The sequence below is a fragment of the Amphiura filiformis genome, chromosome 18 (genome assembly GCF_039555335.1).
Source record: "Amphiura filiformis chromosome 18, Afil_fr2py, whole genome shotgun sequence".
NCBI lineage: Eukaryota > Metazoa > Echinodermata > Ophiuroidea > Amphilepidida > Amphiuridae > Amphiura > Amphiura filiformis.
Genome location: NC_092645.1, coordinates 7,051,980 through 7,079,173, shown reverse-complemented (window position 1 = coordinate 7,079,173; position 27,194 = coordinate 7,051,980). Strand labels below are relative to the sequence as shown.

At 38.2% G+C, this 27,194-nt stretch overlaps 2 protein-coding genes across 2 annotated transcripts in view; both read right to left on the bottom strand.

The window, feature by feature from the left end:
• Positions 1-27,194, bottom strand: part of LOC140139801 (putative DMBT1-like protein) — a 155,110-nt gene that overhangs the window by 4,318 nt on the left and 123,598 nt on the right. The window contains exons 6-8 of the mRNA XM_072161532.1: positions 16,701-17,009; positions 13,364-13,516; positions 12,595-12,677 (exon numbers count right to left, since the gene is read on the bottom strand). Coding sequence (XP_072017633.1) covers positions 12,595-12,677; positions 13,364-13,516; positions 16,701-17,009 — 545 coding nt within the window. The remainder of the gene's footprint in view (positions 1-12,594; positions 12,678-13,363; positions 13,517-16,700; positions 17,010-27,194) is intronic.
• LOC140139802 (uncharacterized) lies at positions 18,731-24,771 on the bottom strand. Its single transcript, XM_072161533.1, has 5 exons — positions 24,600-24,771; positions 23,805-24,032; positions 21,419-21,598; positions 19,462-19,772; positions 18,731-18,942 (listed from the first exon to the last, which is right to left on the bottom strand). Exons 1-4 carry the CDS (start codon positions 24,646-24,648, stop codon positions 19,564-19,566), a joined length of 666 nt encoding a protein of 221 aa, XP_072017634.1. The 5' UTR covers positions 24,649-24,771; the 3' UTR covers positions 18,731-18,942; positions 19,462-19,563.

Below are 27,194 nucleotides of genomic sequence, written 5' to 3'. Positions count from 1 at the left end.
ACCTTACATAAAATATTATTAGGACGAAATATGCATATGCCTAGTATAATATATGTTTAAAGGTCGATAGCATTGAAATTTTACCCAAGCTTTTCTATATATCCAGGCCGCATGATCTAACGATTTAAACCGAACTTCCGTTCCCTTCTTCAAGTGGCGCGCGCGGCGTGCACTACCTCAAATACTTACGCGAAAACACCGGGTGGTACGGGGTATGCTATACGGCCCCGTCGCCGCTCAATTGGCGGGCTGATGTTGATATGGGAATTCCTACAACATGGTGAAGTTGGTGCAAGAGACGTTCACAAACATTTGTTAGGGGGGGGGGGGCTGATGCAAAAGGGTGGGGAGGGGCTTTAGTTTTGACCCTCCTAGGGGTAGAGGAGGGGCCTTAAAAAAATGACCAAAAATTTCCCCAGGAAAATTGAGTTTATATGATTTTCTATGGGATTGACCCATAATTTTCATGTCAAAGGGGGGGAGGCTGAATTTTTAGAGATCTGAAAGGGGGCGAAAAACTTTCGCGATGATTTTTTTTGCATCAGCCCCCCTAACAAGTGTTTGTGATCGGTCCCTAATATGCCTATTCGCATATCTTCTAACTATTTTACTAACCCGATCATATCGCCCCGGGTATTGCCGGGTATCGCCGCGGCGGCATAGCCGGCGTCAGTAGCTACGAGGTCGGCAGATCGAGGTCGGCACCCATACGTGGGTGGGCCGGCCGCATCATAGGCCTATGTTGTCGATCATAGTCGGAGAAAGCAGGGGAGAGTTAGGGGGGCATGCCCTCTCTAATTTTTTTCATGGGGGACGGCAAGTGTTTATAGGTAGGCCTATACCGCACGTTTGCAAGATATTGTGGGTGGGTACGTACACGCGTGCACAATTGTGTTAACAAGCGTTCGCAAATGTTTGCGAGTACGCACTCATGTTTAACGTTTACAAGTGTTCATGGGTACGCTTGCGTACATTGCCGGTACGCACACACGTTCGCAAGTGTTTGCGAATACGCATGCGCGTGCACAAATGTGTATGGGTACGCATGCACATGTTCAAGTCTTTATAGGTACGCACATGCGTTTGCAAGTTATTGCGGGTACGCACGCGCGTTCGCAAGTGTTTGCAAGTATACACATAATGCATACACAAGTGTTTGCAAGTAGGCCTACAAACGCACGTTCCCAAGTGTTTGGGAGTATACGCACGCACGTTCGCAAGTGTTTGCGTGAATACACTCGTTCTCAAGTGTTTATGCGTACGCATGCACGTTCGCAAGTGTTTGCAAGTACGCAAGCGTATGCGCAAGTGTTTATGGGTACGCACACGCATGCGCAAGTGTTTATGGATACGCACTTGCGTTCGAAAGTTATTGCGGGTACGCACGTGCGTACGTTACGCAATCGAGTTTGCAAGTGTTTTCGAGTACGCATGCCCGTTCGCAAGTGTTTATGGGTACGCGAAAGTTATTACGGGTACGCATGCGAGTTCGCAAGTGTTTGCAAGTGCACACTCGCGTTCACAAGTGTTTATAGGTACGCACGCACATTTGCAAATTATTGAAGGTATAGGGGCCCCACGTACGCGCGTGCACAAGTGTTTGTGAGTACGCACACAAGTGTTTGATTCCAAGTGTTTATGGGTAGGCCTACCCACACGCGAGTGCAAAACTGATGCCACTGCCACGAGCGGGATGGCGCATCAATCAATGACATAATGCCTTGAATGTGTCCGTTTGTTTGAACTTGATGTAGGATCTGGATTTGGATCTGGATAGGCAAGCAGTGAATTCTGCATCACGCTAGATTTGTAGGCTAGTCGGCCTAGGCCTAGGCCTATATCTGAAACACGTTGAAAAACAATTTCAAATTTTTGAACATTGCTGGATGTATATTTCAACTTGGTTTTCCATTTTGTATCATCAGGATATGTTAAAATAGTTAAGCTTACTGAGCAGTTAAATTACATGCCTGCTGCACACGGGGCTGCACATGACATGCATGCTGTACAATCATGAATGCACCATTCGACAGACACGAAACAGTGCCTTGAAGTTGACATGCTTAATGGCTTGTATTTGTACAAGACCCAGTCATGCTAGTTTGGAATATTTGCTGGGGCAATCAGGCCCGTAATCTGGATTGATTGGGGGGTATTGATTTTGAAAAAGTGGATTTTTTCAAAATTTGGAACTTTTGGACTGGGCGGATTTGGACATTTTGGACGGACCAAGATACAGAAGGCATAAAAAACCTCTATTTTTCGCTCGCTGTGCTCGCAAATGGGACTTTTAAGGTTTAAAAAAAGGGGAACTTTTTGGGCCTTTAGCATTTGGGCGGGGGGTGGTGCTGGCTACAGGCCAGCTGGGGAAATGCAAATGTTTATTGTATAATTAAGAAACTAGGCTCCTAGGCCTAGCCCTATAGTACATGGTGTTACGTAACCCAGTGCAAAATTTGCTACATTAGTAGAACCAATGCTTTTTAGCTTCTGAATACCCCTACAAACAAAACCTGAGTTGGTTCCATTTTTTTCGAATGTGTCTTCGGCGGCCATTTTGAAATTCAAAATGGCCACCATATTTAGCCTTTTTTAAGTGGTATTTGTCCCGAAAGCACACAAAGTCATATTTTTCTTAATGATTATTTATACTTTTGATTGTCAAAATCCACTAAGAACGTAATTAGGATCATTTTCTAGAATCCAAGATGGCTGCAAAATCCAAAATGGCCGCCAATTTGTCTAAATGGTCTGCCAGCTATAAGGACATTGATTTCTTTCCATTTTTCCTGATTATTTTCACTACTTATGTTTCTGAGAATCCACTGAGAAATAAAAACTTAATTTTCTTCAATCCAAGATGGCCTCTAAATCCAAAATGGCCGCCTTTTATTAAAATATGGCATACCGCTTTAGGCAATTACTATCATTGAGAATAAAATATATTTATCTCATTTCTGTCAGATATGGATAAGAAAATGATTCTAAGCATCTTATAGTAGTGCAACAACATTGTCTAAGGAGAATATAGGTGCATTTCACCTTGAAATTGGCTAAGATTAATTTTTTCAGCATTTATGCAATGAAATGCAGAAAATCATGTTTTTAAAAGTTGAAATTTCAATATTGTAATTCAACTTTTATGATAGAGCTGACCTTGAGGTATTAAAATGCCTAGTTGTCATCATCTATGTTATTAGTATTTTCAAGTTCCTCAGTTTGGTGCACAGCTGTATTGGTACATTCTTCATCTGCTCCACAAGCACATGCTTCTGTACATGTCAGATTGTGTCGTCTGCAGGAACATCTTCTGGAGCATTTGCTTATTCCATATCCGCACCTAACAAGCTAGACAACAGACTCATAAGCTATTGCAATGTCTGACAGGATAGGTACTGGAATGTTATCTGCATCACTCGACCATCCTAGCTTGAACGGGTCTGGAATATTTGGATTTACAACAAGGTCTTGACTCCAAACATATGCTTGCATATGCGCCCGCAGAATGTGTTGATGCCACGCACCAGAAGTTGGAGGGATTAGTGACTCTTGAAGCGTTTCCATCTCAGTTTTTCAGCTGTGTTGGCCTGTAGGTTTTTTGTGCCCATGAGCCTGCACAAAAACCTCTCACAGCCTGAAACAACACTTTGAGAAGGCATTATTGCATCACCAAGTTGACTCAGTGCTGTGAGTTCTACAGGTGTTGCTTCTTGCCTATACCTCTGATATGTCCATATGTGTCGCATCCTGTTAAACAATCAAATCCCGGAAGCGCTGCTGCTTTTGATGTCCCAAGACGGATATGTATTGGTTTCAGCAAGATTTTCCTTCTGTTGTCACCTGTTCCCATAAGCATGGTTGTCTGAAGACCAAGGACTGCGAGTCTTCGAAGAGCAAGGCCCATAACATCTGTATCTTGGGTCATGATGTGGACATTCTTTCCAGCTTCAGAGATCTCTGCTGCATGTAGCATGATTAGAGTGTCTGCTTCCTTTTGTGTACTAACACCATGAACACCTGTCGATGGCTGAACATCATTCATGTTGCTTTTCACATGCAGACGTGTTACAGTGACTACTGGAATCTTCAGCTGCAAAACTTTGTTTGCCAGATAGATTGTGAGGGAGTCCTTAGTTTCATTGTTAGCCAAATATAGCTTTGAGTCATGGATGGGGGCTGTGTCAGCAACAATGTAGGCTCTCGGTGATGATTGGACGCCTAACTTGCGACGTCTGATTATATCTTTGATTGAGTTTTCTCTTCCATAATTATCAAAGATTACACGGCAACCTTCATAGTTTTTGCATCTACTTTATATAGTCGTGGTGAAGGCATCTGCTACATCTTTACATGTTTTTGGCGACACTGCAGACATTATTTCATGAACTACTGACATGTCATCAACAACCGCGAAAGTTTTCAGATGTAAATCAGTGTAATCTTCACTGTTGGTTTCCTTTTCTGTAGCCAAGCTTTCTAACGCATGTATCAGATTACTTTTACTGTCTGACGTTGGCCACGATCCATCAGGTTTCATCAGCGTTGAATTGATGGCTGTGAACTCATAATTGGAGATAACCTCTTGAAGGTCGATTTCACGACTCGATTTTGCTATCATTAGCAATCTGGCAAAGAGAGTATTTGTTGCTTTCAATTCGATTTCCCCCTTTATTCCTTTTAGTTTAAGGGTTTTGCACATGTCGTCCCATTTGAGAAACAGTTTTTAACTTTGGTCATACGGTCCCATAGGTTTGTTGATCCACAGATGCGCTGCTCAACAAAAGATTTGAGTGCTTGCTGCCCGCTAACCTCCATCAGTATGTCCTTCTTGATGTTTTCACGTACCACCTGTTTTGTCATCAGATTGTTTTGCAGCTGAAGATTCCAGTAGTCACTTTAACACGTCTGCATGTGAAAAGCAACATGAATGATGTTCAGCAATCGACAGGTGTTGGTACACAGAGGAAGCAGACACTCTAATCATGCTACATGCAGCAGAGATCTCTGAAGCTGGAAAGAATTTCCATAATTTATCATGACCCAAGATAAGATGTTATGGTCCTTACTCTTCAAAGACTCACAGTTCTTGGTCTGCAGACAACCATGCTTGGGAAAATCTCGCTGAAACCAATACATATCCGTCTTGGGATATCAAAAGCAGCAGCGCTTCCGAGATTTCATTGTTTAACAGGATGCGACACATGTGGACATATCAGAGGTGTAGGCAAGAAGACTACCTTCAAGGCCCTCACTTAAGCAACATCTGAAGAACTCACAGCTCTGAGTCAACTTGGTGATGCAGGAATGCCTTCTCAAGGTGTTGTTTCAGGCTGTGAGAGGTTTTTGTGCAGGCTCATGGGCACAAAAAATGACCTAGCTACAGGCCAACACAGCTGAAAAACTGAGATGGAAACGCTTCAAGATTGATAAAATACCTCCAACTTCTGGTGCGTGGCATCAACACATTCTGTGAGCGCATATGCAAGCATATGTTTGGAGTCAAGACCTTGTGGTAAATCTAAATATTCCAGACCCAATCAAGCTAGGATGGTCGAGTGATGCAGATAACATTCCAGTACCTATCCTGTCAGACATTGCAATAGCTTATGAGTCTGTTGTCTAGCTTGTTAGGTGCGGATATGGAATAAGCAAATGCTCCAGAAGATGTTCCTGCAGACGACACAATCTGACATGTACAGAAGCATGTGCTTGTGGAGCAGATGAAGAGTGTACCAATACAGCTGTGCACCAAACTGAGGAACTTGAAAATACTGATAACATAGATGATGACAACTAGGCATTTAAATGCCTCAAGGTCAGCTCTATCATAAATGTCTAAAGTTGAATTACAATATTGACATTTCAACTTTTGAAAACATGATTTTCTGCATTTCATTGCATAAATGCTGAAAAATTAATCTTAGCCAATTTCAAGACACTTCGACGGTCATTTTGAAAGGTGAAATGCACCTATATTCTCCTTAAACAATATTGTTGTACTACTTTAAGATGTTTAGAATCATTTTCTTATCCATATCTGACAGAAATGAGATATTTTACTCTCAATGACAGTAATTGCCTAAAGCGGTATGCCATATTTTAATAAAAGGCGGCCATTTTGGATTTAGAGGCCATCTTGGATTGGAGAAAATGGACCAAATTATTTTTTTATTTCTCAGTAGATTCTCAGAAACATAAGTAGTGAAAATAATCAGGAAAAAAGGAAAGAAATCAATGTCCTTATAGCTGGCAGACCATTTAGAAAGATTGGCGGCCATTTTGGATTTGGCAGCCATCTTGGATTCTAGAAAATGATCCTAATTATGTTCTTAGTGGATTTTGACAATCAAAAGTATAAATAATCATTAAGAAAAATATGACTTTGTGTGCTTTCGGGACAAATACGGCTTAAAATAGGCTGAATATGGTGGCCATTTTGAATTTCAAAATGGCCGCCGAAGACACATTCGAAAAAAATGGAACCAACTCAGGTTTTGTTTGTAGGGGTATTCAGAAGCTAAAAAGCATTGGTTCTACTAATGTAGCAAATTTTGCACTGACCTATGATAATTCTACGTAATACCATGTACTACTATAGTCATATCGTGCAGCAATGCTCATGTGCTAGTTCATTACAATCGCAAATTTTCAATTTGCGATTGTACTGTTTTTGGTCAGTTCTTCTTCTTTCTTTCTTTCTTTCTTCTGTCAAACCTATAACGAGCCATCGTAGCCATATGCTCTAGGCCAGTGTCCAACTCGGGGGGGGTCAAAGGTCATCGGTCATTAAATGGCTAAAATGTGATTTTCACTAAAAATGCTTCATCTTCCACAAATTACATAATACAATGACGTCACTTGCATACCTGCATCGCCTTAGCCAGTGTCTAAAAGTTGTACAAAGAATTAGGGTCAAAGGTCATTAAGGGGGTAAAATCTCACAATTGCATTCTCTCGACATCCGCAATGGGTATGGGGCTCAAACTCGGTGACAACAAATCTCATGACCAGGGGAACATTTTACAGGGGTCAGGTCAAAGGTCAAATTTTAGAAATGCATTTTCTGTACATCTGTAAGGGGTACGGGACTCAAACTCTGTGACAACAAACTTAATGACCAGGGGAATATATTAAACACTTTGCAGGGGTCAGGTCAAAGCTGAGACGAATATACCTAAATTTAGGTATATTCGTCTCGGGGTCAACGGTTATCTTGAGTCAAATCTTATAATTTCTTCTTCTGGACTCAAACTCAGTGACAGCAAATCTCATGACCAGGGGAACATTTTGCAGGGGTCAGTGAGTTCAAAGGTCATGCAGAGGTCAAATTTTAGTAATGCATTTTTGGGACATCTGTAAGGGGTACGAGGCTCAAACTCTGTGACAACAAAATTAATGACCAGGTGGATATGTTGGAACACTTTGCAGGGGTCAGTTCAAAGGTTAACTGGGGTCAAATCTTATACCGTAATTTCATTTTCTGTAATGGATATGGAGGCTCAATTTCGGTGACAACAAACCTCGTGACCCGGGAAACATTAAGGTCAAAGACTCAAAGTTCAGGTCAAATGGTCATTAAAGAGTTACATGCCTTGCGATTGTCTGCGCTCTGTGAGCGCAAATCATTATCTCTAGTGTATTTTTTTAAGACATTAAGTTACTGGTAGGGCAGACTAGATGTGTCTTTGACGATTTGACATGAATTTCAATGTCAAAATGACAATTATTTTTAAAAATAATATACTGAGTGATAGTGATACCAAGTTTGTGGAAGTCCACATCCCACTGACAAAATGATATTTTAATAAGCGCAGAATTATGAAGAATACAGGGCCCAGGGGCCTAAAAATATGGCTAGGCGTAAATAGTAGTACCAGTAATATTTAGTTAGTAATCTTAGGACTAGGCTAGTGGAATTTGTGGAATAAAGTTCTTTTCAAATAGATAGAGCTTAAGAGCTCGGATAGCAACGTTTTCACGTATTTTGTGTGGGACCTGAGAGCACATCAGACATATCTAATTGCATTTTGATTTGAATACGAGGAATGTCCTTCTAGTACGGTATCAAATAATTTTGATTTTTTGAAATTCGAGATTAAAAATTGATATTTTTGAAACAGTCCTCGAAATAAATTCTATAAATCTAATGATATACTTAAAGTGTATGTAGCTGGGACGAGCGGCCGTCAATCATATGAAAATGTTGACCTTTCCTATTGAAGATATAGATTGTTCCCCAACAAAACTTAGGTCTTTTGGGGAAAAATCTATATATGAAAGGTCAAAATTGTCAATTGATAGTTGGCTTTTCATCCCAGCTACATACACTTCAAGTAGATATCATTCGATTTATTAAGTTTACTTTGAGAACTGTTAAATGTCAAAAATTGCCATTTTTAATAGTTTGCCCCAAAATTTTTATTGCATCGCGCGAATTTCAAAAAATTCAAATTATTAAATATATCAGAAGGACATCCCCCTATTCAAAATTAATCATGTTAATGTTCGCTTGTGCTTCCTTGGTAGGCCTAGTTGCAACCGTTTAGTAAACATAACGGGTAGGCCTATATGTAATCTTTTCTGAGAGACTTAAGGGTAAATTACAAAGATATACATCATAGGACCCTAATATTAATAATCTACTTATCTTCGTTTTTAATAGGCTAAATGAATTATGAACTTTATTCAGTATTTGTATTCACGGGATTTAAGCCCTTAAAGCTATTATAGGCCTATACCTTCCAAGTTATTAAAGGTCGTAAAGATCTTCCTCAAATAGATTCAACATTAAGGTGCAATCTGCAGTTCTCTAGAAAGAAAGTGAGGGTATTTTTAATTTTTCATTAAACTTATCACTGCTCTTTGTCAAAAATATCATGTTCTCTGAGTATGCCTACTTTAAACATGTGCAAGCATGAGCCAATTAGTGTTGAACACTTTTTAGGCAGATTTTTTAGGCAGAAGATTTTACATCCCCAAATAATGTCTCTAGTCTAAAGCATGTGTCTAAAGGAGTAAAAATAAGTTATACTTTCCCTCTTTTTGGTCCCAAGAATGGCCCTAAGAATTGTTCAGCAGAATGACCCTAAACAGTCAGGAGTAACAGGTCTACCTTCAGTAGGCCTATGCCTATTTTACATTAAGCATATTAATCGTACTGTAAGTCTATGTCAAATATAATGTTTTTGCATGTGTAAATTATGGAAATAATTGTATTTTAAATCCCTAAATTGTTATTTTGTCGTTACAGCTGACGTGTTGTTGTGCCACGTGACAATGGAATCAAAACAAGATTGGCCATGCAATAGACAGACTATAGTCCATGACAATGTACAATGTATAAAGTATCAAGAAAATTGACTTAACGAACGTTTAGATGCAGCCAAAGATTTCGGATGATCTGACAACTTGAGAGAGCCATAATTTTAATACAAGAGCATGGTCAAATCAAAGATGGGGTAAACTGGCACGGCATGGCATGGACCAACTCCTACACTGAATAAAGTCCATCGTTGAGCAGTTGCTGCCACATACTACTCATCCGTTCAAGATCTAACTTAAGTTGTTAGTCATCATTCATTCCATATAGCCCGCAGATGAATGAACTCACGCCTCACATTCCAGGAACTGTGAAATAGACCAGCTTCAAAAAGTGTTTTGGTCAAAAATGTGATTTTTGGTCAACAAATGTGCAAACCCATCGGCTTAATGATATGTAACAGCTGTTATTGCCTTGATATGTGTCTTGACATAGAAAGAACTAAGCAAGCAAATACAGATTCTGGTCGAGATTTTCTTAATATTGGTATTGATGACATCATCAATGCGATATAAGCCTACTGATAGGGTTGACGTTTTCGATGCTTATCTCCTTCAGCTAAAACTGAGCACGACAAGGATCCTTTGAATACGTTGAAGGGTGGATTGATGTCCTATGATGTTGTTACTTGTTACATATCTAAACATGTCACTTAGCTAAACGTTAGCAGTGTTGAAGACGGGATATAAGTGTTCAGGATGCGTTTAGATACAAATTGTATCAAAGTATGATACATGTAACCATGGTAACGTAACTTGAAAATCAAAAGGACGGAGCTGATTTTATTTTGGATTTGCGATGTGTAGGAGAATATGTTTCAAAATATGAAACCATAACTTACCCTGAATTCAAACTCTATTAAGGGATGGAGTATGAACGTTTGGACAGTAGAGCACATCAGACATCGAATTGCATTCTGAATACGAAGAATGTCCTTCTGATATTAAAAATTTTTGATTTTTTTAAATTCGCAATGTAATACACATTTTATAGCAAATCATTAAAAATTGATATTTTTGATACATGTATTTAACAGTACTCGAAGTAAACTTCATAAATCTGATGATTTATACTTGAAGTGTATGTAGGTGGGATGAAAATTAGGTCTTTTGGGGGAAAAATCTATATCTTCAATATGAAAGGTCAAAATTTTCAATTGATCGTCGGCTTTTCCTCCCAGCTACATACACTTTAGAATATATCATTAGATTTATAAAATTTACTTCGAGGACTGTTATGTTATATATCAAAAATGTGAAAAATATCAAATTTTAATAATTTGTCATAAAATTTGTATTATATCGTGAATTTAAAAAAATGAAAATTATTTGATATCAGAAAGACATTCTACGTAATTCAAAATGCAATTCAATATGTCTGATGTGCTCTCATGTCCCACAAAAAATATTCATTCCAGATCCCTTAAAGTTGCATATTTATGTTCTTAAGACACAAAATAAACTTAGAAACAATTTTCTCAATTTCTTGAAAAAGGACCTTAAAATATATAGAGTCAAATTTTGATCCTTTTTGACCCATATTTTTGATTATTCAAAAATTATTGAGAGAACTGTTTCTAGTTTTGTGTCGTTAGAACATAAATATGCAGTTTTTTTAAGACACAAAACTATTTAAGTGTTTTTGGTGTTTTGTTGGTGCTTTGTCAACTCTATAATAACATGTTAAAATATCGTGCATCTATTTTTCAAAAGTGTTTTTAGAACGTTATTAAAACGTTTTTATACCCTTTATATAAACCAACAATAAAACGTTATCTGTAAAATGTTTTGTGTTTGCTGGGCAACTCAACTTGCAGGTTGTACGACGACGTTGACAAATTGATATGATGATGATATCAAAAATAAATTTCAAAGTTCAAGGTAACTCGACTTATGGCCTGAAACGCGACGCTTACTTTGCACGTAAAATCTATGGAAAGCTATTTAGGATTTGAAGGTTAAAAATAGGTAAAATCATCAAATTGAGGCTTTTACGATAAACTGATATAAAAAGGTGAGAAATTAGCAAAATCGAATACTAAGAAGATTACCCAAAGTTGCATGTTTACTCAGTGGTCTTTCTGATTTTTGACAAAATGTGTTTTTTGGTAAAAATGTTATTTTTTGAAATAAAAAAATGTACTCTTGGTCAAAAATGTGATTTTTGGTCTAAAATTTATTATTTGGTCAAAATGTGATATTTGGTCAAAAATGTGATATTTGTTCAAAAATGTGATTTTTGGTAAAAAATGTGTTTTTTTGGTCAAAAATATTTGGTCAAAAATGTGATTTTTGGTCAAAAATAGGATTTTCGGTCAAAAATGTGATATTTGTTCAAAAATGTGATTTTCGGTCAAAAATGTGATTTTCGGTCAAAAATGTGATTTTCGGTCAAAAATAGGATTTTCGATCAAAAATGTGATATTTGTTCAAAAATGTGATATTTGGTCAAAAATGTGATTTTCGGTCAAAAATGTGATTTGGTAAAATTATGATTTTTGGTCAAAAACTCCACACCCGTTTGCCTCCCGCGTTGCGGTGCCGACTGCACCGGCCCTCCGACTCCGACGCATGCTCCACTGCACGCGGCCAACCAACACCACACCCGGTAGACTCCCGCGTATGGTCCCTCTGCACCGACCACTGCGCGCGGCTCACCACGACTCCACACCCGGTTGCATCCCGCGTATGGGTGCCGACTGCACCGGCCCTCTGCACCGACAACGACGGCGATACCAGTTACCCAGGGGCGATACCAAGCCTAGCCTATAATCATGAATTCATGATAATATTTTCCCAGACGGACCACAGCGGTGAGGTTCTACACGTGGGTACGTATAAATTTATTACTATATAATAATTATATCTAAATAAATATCAGGTTAAAATCGGATTGAATTCAGGTTGAAATTAGGTTGAAATTTCGACGTTAATACAACGTGAAATTCAGGTTGAAATTAGGTTGAAATTTCGACGTTGAATCAACGTTGAAATCGGGTTGAAATCAGGTTAGAGTCGATTTGCAAATACAACGTGATTTCAACGTCGAAACGTCAACCTGATTTCAACGTGATTTCAACGTCGGGTGTGCCCACTGGGTAATATAGTTTAACCTAACGTTGCCCAATAATTCGGTGAACATTTCCTGGATTGCTAAAAAATCGAATTCTATTGGTCATATTATGTTTATCATTTAACTACAAATCAAGAATAGGCTCCTTATAATATTTTACGAAATAACATGAAATAGAATATTTATCCAAGCTGCATAATTACCGTGCTGCTGTCAGTCCATACAAATGTGCCCTCTATTGTTTGGTCTGTGAATCCAATCCAGTAATCCCCTGTAGTATCTAGATCTATATATACAAATGAAAATAAATAATAAATAAATAAACAAACAAACAGACAAACAAACAAACAAACAAACAAACAAACAAACAAACAAACAAACAAACAAATAAATAAATAAATAAATACACGAAAATGTTATCACAAACTGCTGCCAAAGAGTGCTCGATTTCTAAAAAAAGGTCGTAGTATTACACATTGGACTCTGTTCCACGCTTAGCTGTCAAGCGAACATCAGGCGGATGACTACGGGTTTTTTCTTCCTTGCATGGCGAGTTATGACGCCACCACTGTAAAGTCCGTCAGCTCAGAAATGGGAGGTATGAGAATAATTATTTCAGTGCAATGCGTGTGTAAATGCTTCTTTGGCGCGCCAACTGCAGCGCGATTTGTACTTTTCGAGCGTACCATGCTCTCTATGCGTCGCGTTTTCAACACGCTTTGCGTGTGACGCAAAGCATCGACCTCCGATGCCACAAATTTGCTTTGTACTTCTAGGTTGAAGCAGTATTGCTAATCGTTCGTTGGTATTGTCACAAAGTGATTATCAGAGGGGGAGGCAAATATCTGAAAGAAATACAAAATATTGGAGTTTTAAACGATTTTTGTTTAGACTGTGGGTGACATAAGGAAACATTTCAAATCTGCTGTTTCAATATTGATGTTCATTCTCATCACCATAGTGATAACATACCTTCAAGAAACATCTGCTCCTCTTGGCTATGTACACTCGTCAAATGGCCACCAAGATACTGACATGCTGTTTCGGCATCAGTAAAGGATTTGCTCTCGTTGCTCGCTCGGTAACAAAACTTCTCAAACAGATTCCATCCACTTTCACAGGTTGCTAGTTATAAAATGACATCAATTAAATCAGATAATTACTGTTCATCTTTAACAATTTTATTATTATTAAATTGTTATCGAAAATATTTATCGAAAAGAAAGGGCGAACATAAACATTCACAGACGGGTGAGGTTACACGACTAAGTCGCCAATATTCGACTACTCACTAGTCGACTACTAAATATGGTATTGATCTCCAGTGTCCTTAATCCTTACATGAAGACCTGAGCGCAACTTGGCCCCTCAACAGGTATACACTAATAGGTCTGTCACACTACGACGGACTGGATCAACGTACATCACCGAATACAAAAATATTTTATTCGGTGGAAAATCACCAGTCCGGCAGAAGATTCGGTGGGATTTTGGGTCCGATTCCCGTTCGTCTCTCTATGCGTTGTGGCCGCTAATAATCCTGCAGTCGTCTTATATCCGATCGTTCAACGTCCGACAAATGTCCGGATTTGGGGGTCCGATTCCCGTTCGTTTCTCTATGCGTTGTGGCCGCTAATAATCCTGCAGGCGTCTTATATTCGATCGTTCAACGTCCGACAAATGACCGGATTTGGGGGTCAACGTCCGACAAATGTCCGGATTTGGGGGTCCAATTCCCGTTCGTCTCTCTATGCGTTGTGGCCGCTAATAATCCTGCAGGCGTTTTAAATTCAATTGTTCAACGTCCGACAAATGACCGGCGAATCCGTGGCATGTGGCACCAACAGGGACGTCCACCCTATCAGAAAAGTAGGGGAGGTGAGGGTGTTTGAGAGGGTTTTTGACCCCTTAGAGGCAGTGACGTAGCAAGCACTTTTTCAGAGGGTGAACAAAGTGGGGAAAGACAACTTTTAAGGGGGAAAACTTTGACGAAAATGGTCAAATATTGGCTAATAAGTACAAAAGGGCTGCAAATCTGATATATCAGGGCAACCAGCGTCCGGGGGCAATTGAGGTGAGAAACCTTTGGACAATGAAGGCCCAATTGAAGCCATTTGTCATTTTTTTGATCAATTTTAGCACTATTATTGGGTACTATTTTAGTTTGAAACAGCCGCAAATTGGTGAAACGAAAGCCTAATTGAAGCCATTGAAAAGTTTTCACCATTATTGTATAATATAAACAATTGTTTTAAAAATAACACGTGGATGTCCATAGCAGAAGCAAAAAGGAAGACTTATCCATTTTTCAAAATGGAGATCTAATTGAAGCCATTTGCATGGGGACTGTAGGGCCTATTTACATTATTAGGCCTAGGCCTATTGTGTAAAAATTTAGTTTTAGAAATGGAAAATTTGGAAAATTGTTTTTGGTGCATCATTTTTACACTATTATTGCCTTAAACAAAAAACAAAGAAGGCCCGAACTGAATTTGCAAAATTTAAAATGTTACACTGATCCACTGACACTTAGATATAAGACTTCAGGCTCGTAATTTCAGGTAAAGCATGCATGTATTGATATGTTAAAGTCAGTAATAGACCTAAGTCCGTCTTAAATACTGACTTTGGTGACAAAATGTCACGGGCCCTACATATCGACGGGCCGGCAGTAATTTTCACAGGCTTTTGGGCCAAGGAATCACATTTAAGCACTGCCTATAATAATCACAGGCCTATACTTTGGCTTACTATATACTATCCTGGGCCTACTCAATAACGTACAATTTAACCTTTTCCATGTTTTCTCTTCTTTTTTCTTTCTTGTCAATCACTAAAACTGGTAGGAATTTGATATTGCGTCCTCTACCCTTCAGAAAGTGCCCCTCCCTCAATACTACTTACATGCATAGGCCTACTAAATTACGTGCAATTTAACTTTTCCTCTTCTCTTCTCTCTTCAATTTTCTCACTTTCTTTTCTTTTTTCTGTCCTTCCCCCTTTTTTCTACTTGTCAGTCACTAAAGTACTGGGGGAAATATGATATTGCGTCACACACCCTTCAGAAAGTCCCCCCCCCCCCATGATCGATGCACATGTTCGCCATAGGCCTACATCCGGCACAAGCGCCTGCGAAACCCCGCAAACACCTGCGGTATATAAACGAAAGAATAACGAACAAACCCAGGGTATATATACAGAACAGTACGAACACACATCGGACAACTTCCGAACATGTGTATTCGAGCACATTCCGTTTCAAGTTTTGTGCATGCACAAAACTTGAAACGTATTGTCGACGGACTAAACAAACATCACCTAACACGAAACGCATTTGGCGGATAATAGCAGGACATATGAAGAACATAAAACGAACATTGACGAACACTAACGGATTTGCTAAAATACCATCCGTTTCTTATACGGAAGACCGATCCGGTGTAGTGTGACACTAACACGGTCTGGGTCAACGTACATCACCGAATGCAAAAATATGCTATCCGTTGGTGAAGGCCTCACAGGAACGTAATTGCAACGAACACGGGCCGAGTGCAACGAACAAAGAACGAACATGAACGAAAGGAGAGCGAACAAACTCCGGCAATATGCAGCACCATACGAACACGCATCGGATAACTACCGAACATGTGTATTCGGTACACTCCGTTTTAAGTTTTGTGCATGCACAAAACTTGCCGACGGACTTAACGAACATCACCTAACACGAAACGCATTTGGCGGATGATAGCAGGACATAAAAAGAACATAAAACGATCATTGACGAACAACAACGAATTTACTAAAATACCATCCGTTTCTTGTACGGAAGACCTATTCGGTGTAGTGTGACAGGCGCATAAAGTTGCGTATAGTTTCGTATAGTTTGATAATGTTTTATACATGTTCATGGGCCAAAACAAATCTTTCACAACATTCCTTTCATGATGTTTTCACCCTGGAAAACTTTATGACATGCTATCGTTTATTCCAGATCATTTCTACCATTCCTTTTCTAATAGCCATGAGTTGACTGGAAGTATGTGTTCATGTGATTTACTGGAAGTACATGTATGTGTTCATGTGATTTTAAGCCCTAAATGAATATCCTTAAACTGTGGGTGGACGGAACACCCAGTCAGGTGTCGTTTTCCGGTGTAGGGCTCAGGAGGGTTTTACCATTTTGGTTTAAATATTCGCTGAAATTCACACCATTTTCACATTCTTTTACCTCTTTTTTTATTTATCATTTTGTTTTAATTTTGACAATGTATCTGTACTGAGTACTAATCATAACCTAATTATTACGTACCATTGTTGCAAATGACAACTGCATCTTCAAAGTGTCCGCAGTTATGTATTCCCCATCCATTATGAATGCATTCATCTAAGCTGTTTTCTGATCCTGTACACCCTACATTATCCAACCATATTTGTCCTGTACCCTCTCCAAACTGAACACTGTAAATAGCTTCTGCATTAACAGATGGCAATCCAAGTTGACGACAAACCACCATTGCATCATAATTATCCCATGAATCATCACACACTGTACCCCAAGTATCGTTGTGCAATACCTCCACTCTTCCTTCATTGAAATTCCTGCTACCAGCAAGGCGGACTGAAGAACAAATCCCAAATTAAAAGAAATTTTACAGAGACTATAAAATAGTCGGGAGATGACGCTGAATCCTCGGTTCTTCTATTACCAGCGCAAACAAATTTCGGTTGATTTCGAGCCAGATTTGATGAAAAAAATCGATCGGCTACTAACAAACCAAAAGTTTTATGCCGTCTTGTATACGAAAGTCAATTCTTTAATAACCTGACCCCTCCCTGCCTCTCTTAATGGACACGTAAATAGGAAAAATTAGCCCTTATAGTGGGCGCGTAAAAAGAAGAGATACCTAAATTTGCCCATAAAAAGCCAACAAAGGGAACCTTAGTTGGTCCGTATCATAAAGCAAAGAAAGGATGCCATAATTACAATGAATCTTTTCTTTACAGGCCCCTATGTCCCCTTTCTTTGCCTTTATTGGCATATTAAGGAATATTTACTTTTTTACGACCCCCTTACTGGCAGTTATATACACGTACTTTTGTGTATATGTTTTTAATAATTTATTCATGCAATAACTGTGTGCTGAGGCTTGTGGGTAAGTGCCTGTCTTAAACCTCACAATATATCAATGTGCCTTTTCTTTTTACAAGCGGTTTGCAGCTGCTTGCATTGTTTGCATACTGTTCACATTTAACCACTGGTAAATACTGACTTGCAACGACATGCAACGACATCATTTGCATCTCTTTCGTAACTACTTGAATGTCGGTAGTGTCGTTCGCGGCTACTTGCATTACTTGCATACCGTTCGCCACTTATTGTCGTAGCCGGAGGGGTACCAACAGTCTGTACATCATTACCCTTCGGTATATTTCGCTACATGCCAGCAAAAACGTTGGTACGTTGATTTTTTTAACGAGGTCAAAAACCAGATACAAAAGTCTAGGTGCAAATTTATTGTAAAATCTCTGAAAAGTGACGTAAAACATGTGGACATTTTTAGGCCATCGGTACATTTGCAATTATTTTTGTACATCTATGTTTGTCAAGCCGTGACTACAGTATGACTGGCCAGCCCAACCCCTGACGGGTTCGTTAGCCAGCTCCGACAACCGCCATGTCTGGGATTCTGCCTTCTGCCCCAAATAGCTTAGAGCACAGTTGCTTAACATGCACATGCGCACCCCTGTTAGCCAATGTATATGGTGTGTATAACTTTCGGTTTCAACGGTTATTAGGCAGGAATTTCTAATCGCTGCCTAAATACATTTAGATGTCTCTCCTCCAAAATGATACACAACATAACCCAGTAACACTATTTTTACATTAAAGTTCACATAATGGGACAATTGTAGTATAAACAGTGCGGCTAGGGTTGAGATCTGTTACCTTGGCAATATCTGGTAAGTATTAGTGCCTTAGGGATGAAATCAAAACTCGACCGGCGGTTGACAGCCGGTTTCGTCCGGTCTACATTGTTTAGAACAATAGAAACCGGACGGAACCGGGCGAGTTTTGATTTCATCCCTTACCTGCAGCTGTAACCGTAGCTTCAATGGAGTATTCCCGCTCCACACCAGAATTGATATCAACTATTTGATTGACTTTCAAGCTAGCATGTAGATTCCCGAAAACATATCGGACGTTGTGGCTTCCTCCACCATTATATGTTATCACACCATCTCCAGATGACCATCCAATCACATCTCCATATCTGACTGTAATTCGTTCATTTTCAGGAACTATATAATTGACTGGAGTGTTAACTGCACCTGCTGGTATGTCATTAATGCCGATAATTCGAATTCAGTAACAAGGCCCTCAGTCGGTCTGAATACTATAGCTCGCCATAGTTTTGAAACCTTTCCTTGATATGTCCACCTTGTAACTTGACCGCTACAAAGAAACTGTTGATCTGGTGATACCATCGTCAAGCCACTGCCATCTGGACCTCCACGGTCTACTATTTGCCAACCTGTTTGGCATGCATTGGCTATAAGAATGATTTAAACAATGCACACGTGATTCAAAATGATAATATCACAAAGCAGGATTTTGAAGTTTTTCGTGATCATGAACAAACCAAGGGCAGGTTAATTTTCAAATAAGTACACAAATACCTAACACAATGTCGCTATGACGTCATAAAGTGAGTGGGCCCTCCCAAAATGGGGGTGGGGGGATTCTAACATACAATGTGCAAAAGTATCGGCAACTTCAAATGTCTGCATAAAATGCCATCAACGTGCAATTTTCACTGGATTTCTGCTAAATAAACCGTGAACGTAAATGTCACATAAGTTCACCATAGCAAAACAAAAATCAGAAGAAGAAACCTATGAAATCTATTTTTGTGCATTTTCTGGCCATAATTTGATAATATTTTCTCACATCATATACTGTCATGTCTCACTACATATTTTTCAATAAAAGGCGATTAAGATTCTTTCGAAATACTTTTGAAATTTGACAAGACGGTTGTAGTACCAACCATAACCTAATCAGTAAATACCATTTTTGCAGATGACTCCTGCATCTTCATAGTGGCTGCAGTATTCTATTCCCCATCCATTATGAATGCATTCATCTAATCTGTTTTCTGATCCTGAACAGCTTACATCATCCAGCCATATCTGTCCTGTACCCACTCCAAACTGAGCATTGGTAATATAGCTTCTGCATCACCAGATGGAAATCCAAGCTGACGACAAACCACCATTGCATCATAATTATCCCATGAATCATCACACACTGAACCCCAAGTATCGTTGTAAAATACTTCCACTCTGCCTTCATGTATATTTATACCACCAACAAGGCGGACTGAAACAGGCCAAAATATTAGACATGTATTAATGTATCTTTTGTAAAACTATAAAGACTAATTCCACGTTTTTTTATTTTAACAGGGCAAACCTATGCAAACTCCGCTGGTTTGCAAACCATTATTGATACCAGCTATCGATCGGTTATTAATAAAATAATTTGAAATTTGTTTTCAGTGGATGCTTATTGATTTGCCTGCTAGACATTTTAACTTTTTTTCAGTCGATATTTATTGAAGCAGTATAATTGTACAATATGCGTTATCAGTGTGTAAAATTCAGCCAAAAAGCAACTAGTCTAAAGGACAGGCTGCGCCTAAAATTAACTTGTCCGTCCTGAAAGTTTGTAATTTTAATATGAAATCGGCCGAAATAAGGATAATTGTGGCCTAAAAAGGCCAAACGGAAGATAAGCATCACATTTTATGGTACGCCATTACTAGTTATAGTGCCAACATGTCAAGGCGTCCGTTGGACGGCTGTTTATAAAAAGTTTCTCGTCTCGGACGTACGACGGGCTCTATTTTACACCACACTGGGTGTTATATTATTTAAGTATTCTAAAGAGATGTATTTATGTAGGATTGTACATTTAATATTAGGGATTTATTGCATATCACATCTAGAATGTCGCAGGATTTTCGGAATTTCGGTAGCTGTGCTTACCATGTTGCTTAGATCTTTTGAGCAGCGTAAACACGGTATATAAGAGAGTAACCACTGATATCCTCATTGGCTGTTTTTCCCTTTGTCTCCGGTTCCAATTTGCCTCTATGATTTTTGCTGTTTGCTTGTTTCCATCAATTTGAGTATTTTTTTGTTATGATATTTATATTGCAATGTGATCGATTATCGATTATGGCTAACTTGTGCAACTCTGTAGTTGAAACCTACTATTTTTTCTAGTAAATTCTCTGTTGGCAACTGTTTCAGCATCATTTTGTTTGATTCTCTTTGAGGCGAATGGTCTTCTTGTCTCGCCAATGTAATACTTGTCTCACTCTTTGCAATCGATCTCATTAGCAACCCTTTAAACATATCTTTGTGGTATCCATTTTGTCGTTCGTGTGTAGCAATATGTGGTTTCAAGGTATTTTTCCAAATATGGAATGATCACATTTGGTTTAGGTTGTTTCCTATTTTTAGGCTGTATTATTTTTATGTCTTTTCGTCTTGTCCAAGTCAGTTTTCTTATCAACATGTTGTTTTGCCTTGTCAAATGCCCACTTTGGACATCCGCAACTAGGGATAGCCTTCTTAATTGCTTCTTCCTCTGTGTCGCTATCTTCCATCACGATGGAATGTATGCGGTCAAGTATTATGACGCCAATCTTTTAATGTAGAGGGTACTTTAATTCAAAGTTTAGGTACTGGTCGATGTGCATCTTATTTGCATTCCAGAAATTGAACTTAGCCTACATCCTTCCTCACAATCAAATGTATGTATAAGTAAAAGTCTGTATACGAGTATCTTGAGTATATTTCTGGATTTGGCATGCAAAAAAATATTTTGATTTATCTGTTTTTATATTATGTATAATATACACCCATACCCGCAACCCTCACCCTACACAACCCTATCAATATCATGCCTACATTCTCATGATTGAGTTAATGAACCACTTTCCTATCCAGTTCGTTTACCTTGTCCATCACCTATTGGGGTACTTAAGCTGACTCCTGGTGTGCTTTCGTCACCGACTGTTGTGGTTTTGTCATCAACTGTTGTGCTTTCGTCATCAACTGTTGTGCTTTTGTCATCAACTGTTGTACTTTGACTCTTGCCTCCTTCAGGATTTGACGTTGTCGTATCACTTTGAGAGCCTAAAATGAATGTTTAGACAATGCTTCAATGTTTCACACTTTCCTGCCGCTTGCCGCTTTGCCGCTCTGAAGATAATTTTGCTACACTGCGCAGTCGCACCAGAAACGCTAGCGGTAACCAGCGGCAACCCGGTATATCGATCTCTCTACCGCTTTGCCCAAGCGGCAGCATCGCTGGGAGTTGAATTCAAGTCAACTCGGAGCGAAGCAGTGCCGCTGTATTACGTATGACAACAAAATACGATTTTGGAGCGTTGCTGAGCGGCACGGCAAAAATGGCTTTCACAGTCATGCCGCTGCAGCTCAGAATATGCCGCTCCGCTTGCAGAAAAGTGCAAGCGGCATGATGAAGCGTCACGCCGCTCAGCGGCAAGCGACAGAAAGTATGAAGTCAGCATTATAAAACGTAACTCAGCCGTTATAAATACGCCTATAGCTTCAGAACTATTAATCGTGTTGACAATATTTTAACATAAAAATAATGATGGTTTATTTACGAACATTTTACTACACCATTCTTTCAATGTCATTAAATATTAACAACAAAGTAGTGTTTTAGAGAAATATACCCACATTTAAAAGTTGCATTTTAGTACTGCAGATTAATCAATTTTGGAGTCACAATTGAGCCCAGGGTGATACAAGCAACATACGGTAATTGGCATATAACTTCCCTGTAGGTCACTTATTAGGAAATATTCGTTAGCCACCAATTGACCATTGTGCAATCCCAGAATATTATAGAGGAGGAATATTTTGGAATTAATTTTAACCAAATTTGAGCAACGTTAAATTTTGACTCCTGTATATATTTTAATCTAAAACTTTGGCTAACGTAAAAAAGTTATGATTAAAATAATTTTCTTGTTTTTAACATAATTTTGTAGTCTTTCAACACTTTCAAAACTTCAGCTGTGTAACTTACGTAAATTCCCGCTAAAAAGGGGTTGTTATAATCGGAAAATAAATTAAAAATCTCTCTGGACTTTTCGTCCAGTGGCTTTCAATCTCACCTATATTTGTTAAGTTGCGAATTTTACTTTATGAGAAATAAATTATTTTATCGGAAAACTTTAAGAGGAATCGTCACCATTAGCTCCAAATTCCTTAACGGCAAGCTTTATAAGTTTCTACTTCAATAATTGCAATCAGTCCTAATTACCTGGCCCCAGATGCTGTGTAGCGAGTTTTAATTTGAATTCAAATTATAATCTCTCATCATATTATTATCATTATCATCATCTTTGTGATGACTATGATGACTTTGTTACTCTCATAATAATATTATTATTTACATTGGTTTTATTATTACTATTCCAATGTGTTAGTAGTGCTCAGATATGGCAAAGCATATCGAGGGCTTAGAGCAAGAAGTAGCTATGTCCACTTTTGGCCAAAATGAGTTAAGTCCACTGTGAGGTATGTTTCTTGATACTCTTTCTCTATTAGGAGTGACTAAGCCCAAAGGTAAACAAAAGAGGGCGCCCTAGCAATGTCAATAGTGTTTATGTCCAAAAGCTGTTTTATATTTATGCCAGAACTGGCTATGTCCAGTTTATGTCCATAAAGTTTGGTACTGCCCAGTTTTGTTTGTAAAATAAACTTTGAAACAGTACTGGTAACAGATATCTGGAAGATTATTGTTTATGCTAGATTTTCTGATTTTTCAGCTGTGATCAAACTTTCAAACTCGTTTTTCTCAGAATGCCATTTTTGGACATAGCTATTTCTTGTTCTAAGCCCTCGATATTATTGTATGTATAGACTGTCCACATGTCATGTTCAGTTAAATCTAATTTTGTACATTTCTGTTGTTGAATCGATCTAGAGACCTGTCCTTCTGCCATCTTAGAACTGTTCTGATACATTGGCTTTATGTCAATTCCGGTTGGTTTATTACATTGTGTCTACATTTTATTATTTTACAAGGACGTTACGAATGATTAATTATACTTCATTAATTGCAATCAGTCAAAATTACCCGGTCCCAGCTGGCCAATGGTTTTTCAATTAAGATCCTATCATCCTCTCTCATTCTTGATGATTATGAAGATGTTGATTTTTTTCGTCTCATGATTATTATTGATATTGTTTTTATTATTACTAGAACAGTTTGGGGCAGAAGTATCGAGTATCTTAAGATACCGCTAAGCTTGAATAATTCAAGTAAGGATTTGAGGCATTTGAGACAAATAAACAAACTTACCACATTCTTTGCGCCAAATGTGATCTCTGTTAATAACTGTTGAAAATGTTATGCCATCAGGAAACCAGAAGTAATTCAGAACTTTCCTAGAATCTATCACAGCCACACCTCCTCCTTGGATTATGTCCGTACATTCACAGACAGAATTGGGAAAGGCTATGCCCCACTTGACAACGTTGGTTGCAGGATTTATGGCTTGCCCAATGTAACACGTGCTAGCTTGGGTCTCTGAAATAAAGATATTCGATAAATGGGTTGATACATATCAACATTGATTGAACAGTTTTCAAACACGGCATTTTATATTCCAACTATAATTTTTTGATCTTTTCTATCTATATGTGTTTTTTATTCCATTGATACGAAACAAGTCAAACAAGTGAGAATGAATCATAATGTATTCAATGACGTTAATACTTGAAACGCTATATCGTTACTTGAGGAAAGAAAATATCGGTGCTTTACCCAACGAGACCACTAAAAAAATACGGCGAATACATTTTAAAAACATTAAACCAATTTTGTGATATTTTTCCTTCAAAAACGTTTCCATGAACTTTATACAACCCAGTAAGATTCCTGTATAAGTTTTTATGAAAAGAATACAATAGCGGATACAATAGCGGATTCAATAGAACTCTATTTCGGGTAAATAAACCTCGTCGTGTTGTTAAATTTCACTTCTTCTTTTTCATTAACCAACCGTAATTTTTTTTAATTTGGAAAACCTCGACCGAGGTTTTTAAGCACATAATATTGAGCTAGTATGAACACGTTATAATATCGTAGCCTTACCTGAAAATATAATATGCATTACAAAAACCAAAAACAACTGCATGTCCATGGTAGAGTACTTTTTTGGTTTTCCTCTGTATTTCCTTAAGAGGAAAATGATGATAAAGAAACACTTTCGTTTCAAGTCATTCTTCTATCTTGAAGTATTATGAGTATAATGAGCAGAGAACAGTACGCGTCATTCACCCAATACATGCCACCGCATGAAAATAATTCTGTTTACCGATGTAGCTTAGCAACCGGGTATGATTAATCTTAAGGTGGTGTTGCCGAAGAAGTGATGAGTATTTTCCATTTGTCAGTTAACTCTGCATTTTTCAAACAATTGCAAGTCTGCTTATTGAGTTTCATTGGTTATTTTTGGTCCAAAGTTTGAGAATGAACTATATAATGTTTCTAAATGTGGTGCATTTATGAGATATGATGAACAATCTTTCATGAAAGTGGTAAACATTGTATCACATATTTTAGTGTTACTAGATGAAAAACGCCTGATTTTGCCGATTTTGGCATCTTTTTGCATGAAACCAAAACGGGGATTTCGAGTTGCAGAGCTGTCATTCTCAAAAACTATTTTGTTTACACTTCATCAACAATCTTAAGATATCTCCACCACTGCATGTAAATTATACATTATACCATGTACAGGGTGTAACAATAACATTTGTACAATTTTGGAAATAGAATGACACAGGGATGCCGCTTATTTTTGGGTTTGATATTTATATATCTATCAAGATAATTTCTTTAGCCACCAGATAAACTTTGTTCCAATAAAATTAATGGTATACAAGTGAAGATATGGGCAATTATGTAACCTAGTCTTAAAACTGCATGGGCCACTTTTGTCTAAGTGTTACAAAAGTGACTGAATAGAGTTGAACCATGGACCAGCCTGAACGGTGCTCTTATAATAGGTAGTTTTAAACAATGGGGTATTCGAAGTGGTAGGAATGATTACATAATATAATAGCTTCTTGAGTTTTTGAAAGTCACAACTAAGCACTGAAATAACAACTTCATTTACTAGAAATTGTGGCTACAGCTCAACAACTTCAACACTAATTCTCGTTGGAAGAGCGTATCTTTATGGTTGTGACATTCGGTATCACATGGAGTCAAGCAGTAACCATAAGATCACGTCTTCCATCAAGTCAAACAATTACATATAACAATGAGAAGTATGTAAAAAGTATGAAAAATTTGTTAACAGAATTTCTGGCAATAGTGGTCGCCCCAGAACAGCTAGAAGCCCAGTTGAACTAAGTTCAAAATTGTATTGTTTTGTACTAATGGATGCAAAGACTTTTATCAGCTTTACTAATGAAATCTCAGGGATATGAGAAATCTATAAGATAATTTGAAAGAATTTTCATGACTTCATTTATAGAGTTTAAAGAAATATCATAATTAAGTTGGTGTTAATTATACAAACAAACGCCACTTATAATTCTTTTGTGTCAGTTCTTTGATGTTTAATGCACGATAAGCATATCTACGCGGTTCAAACTTGATATGCACAAACCTGGCAAAAGTGGCCCAACACGTTTTCTGGACGATTTAATTAATCGGACATAACTTTTGAACCCAATCTAGTAAAGAGACCAACTAAACGTCTTCTTTTAGCCAAGATATTACTAATTGCATTACATATAACCTTTGTGCTTGAACTCTTTTACTTCGTTCCTGAGAAGTCAAAATGCAATTGTACAAATTTTATTGTTACACCCTGTATGTACGCCACCACACAGATACTGCCTCTCATAAAAATACTAGAATATTAAAATTTTTAATATTTTCGAATACGTCATTTGGTTGGTCCTCCTAGAGTGTACTTCGGATATATTTATAAATGCGCTTTTATAAATATGCACGTGACATCTACTCTTCGCCATACCATAGTCCACGATGTAAGGTACCCGGATATACACAAACTCCACATGCAAAAGTATAGGCGAAAATGACAGGTCGCAAGGAAAATTGTTTTTGCAAAATAGGGCATTTATTGCAAAGGGTAAAATCATTTGAACCGGAGGAAAAAAAAATAACGACAGAAAAGCTAGATGTAGTTGATATAAAAACTTATAATTTCATATTTTTGTGCTAAATGGTCGTGCCAATTGGCCATATCGATGACGTAGTGGGATTATTACGGATATTAAGGTCAAAACTGTGTTGCTGCCGATTATGTTCTTGAGGACAGGGAACTTAGGGGGCAGTCATTTTCTTCGGAAGGAGTGGGTCATGAATTTATTTATTTATTTTATTTATTAATATCAGCATAATAAGAACACTGTTCGCTGCACAATCCAATGCCCATGTAGCAATACTGCTGAGATTTCGAGTAACACTCATGACGTCACAGTGCGTTGCCGGTTATGAGTTATCCGCGCCGAAATACAGTGTGGGCCAAAACAACTTTACCCAATTTCAGAGGGTGGTTGCTCAAATTATAGAAGAGCCATTCATGATAATGTTACATATTCTAAATGTATATCTTTCTAAGAGTATGTGATGAAGAAATGAAAGCAAAAGAAGCTAAATTAACAAAATGGTGCTACTTTTACGTCCGAGGTCCACTTTTATGTCCACACG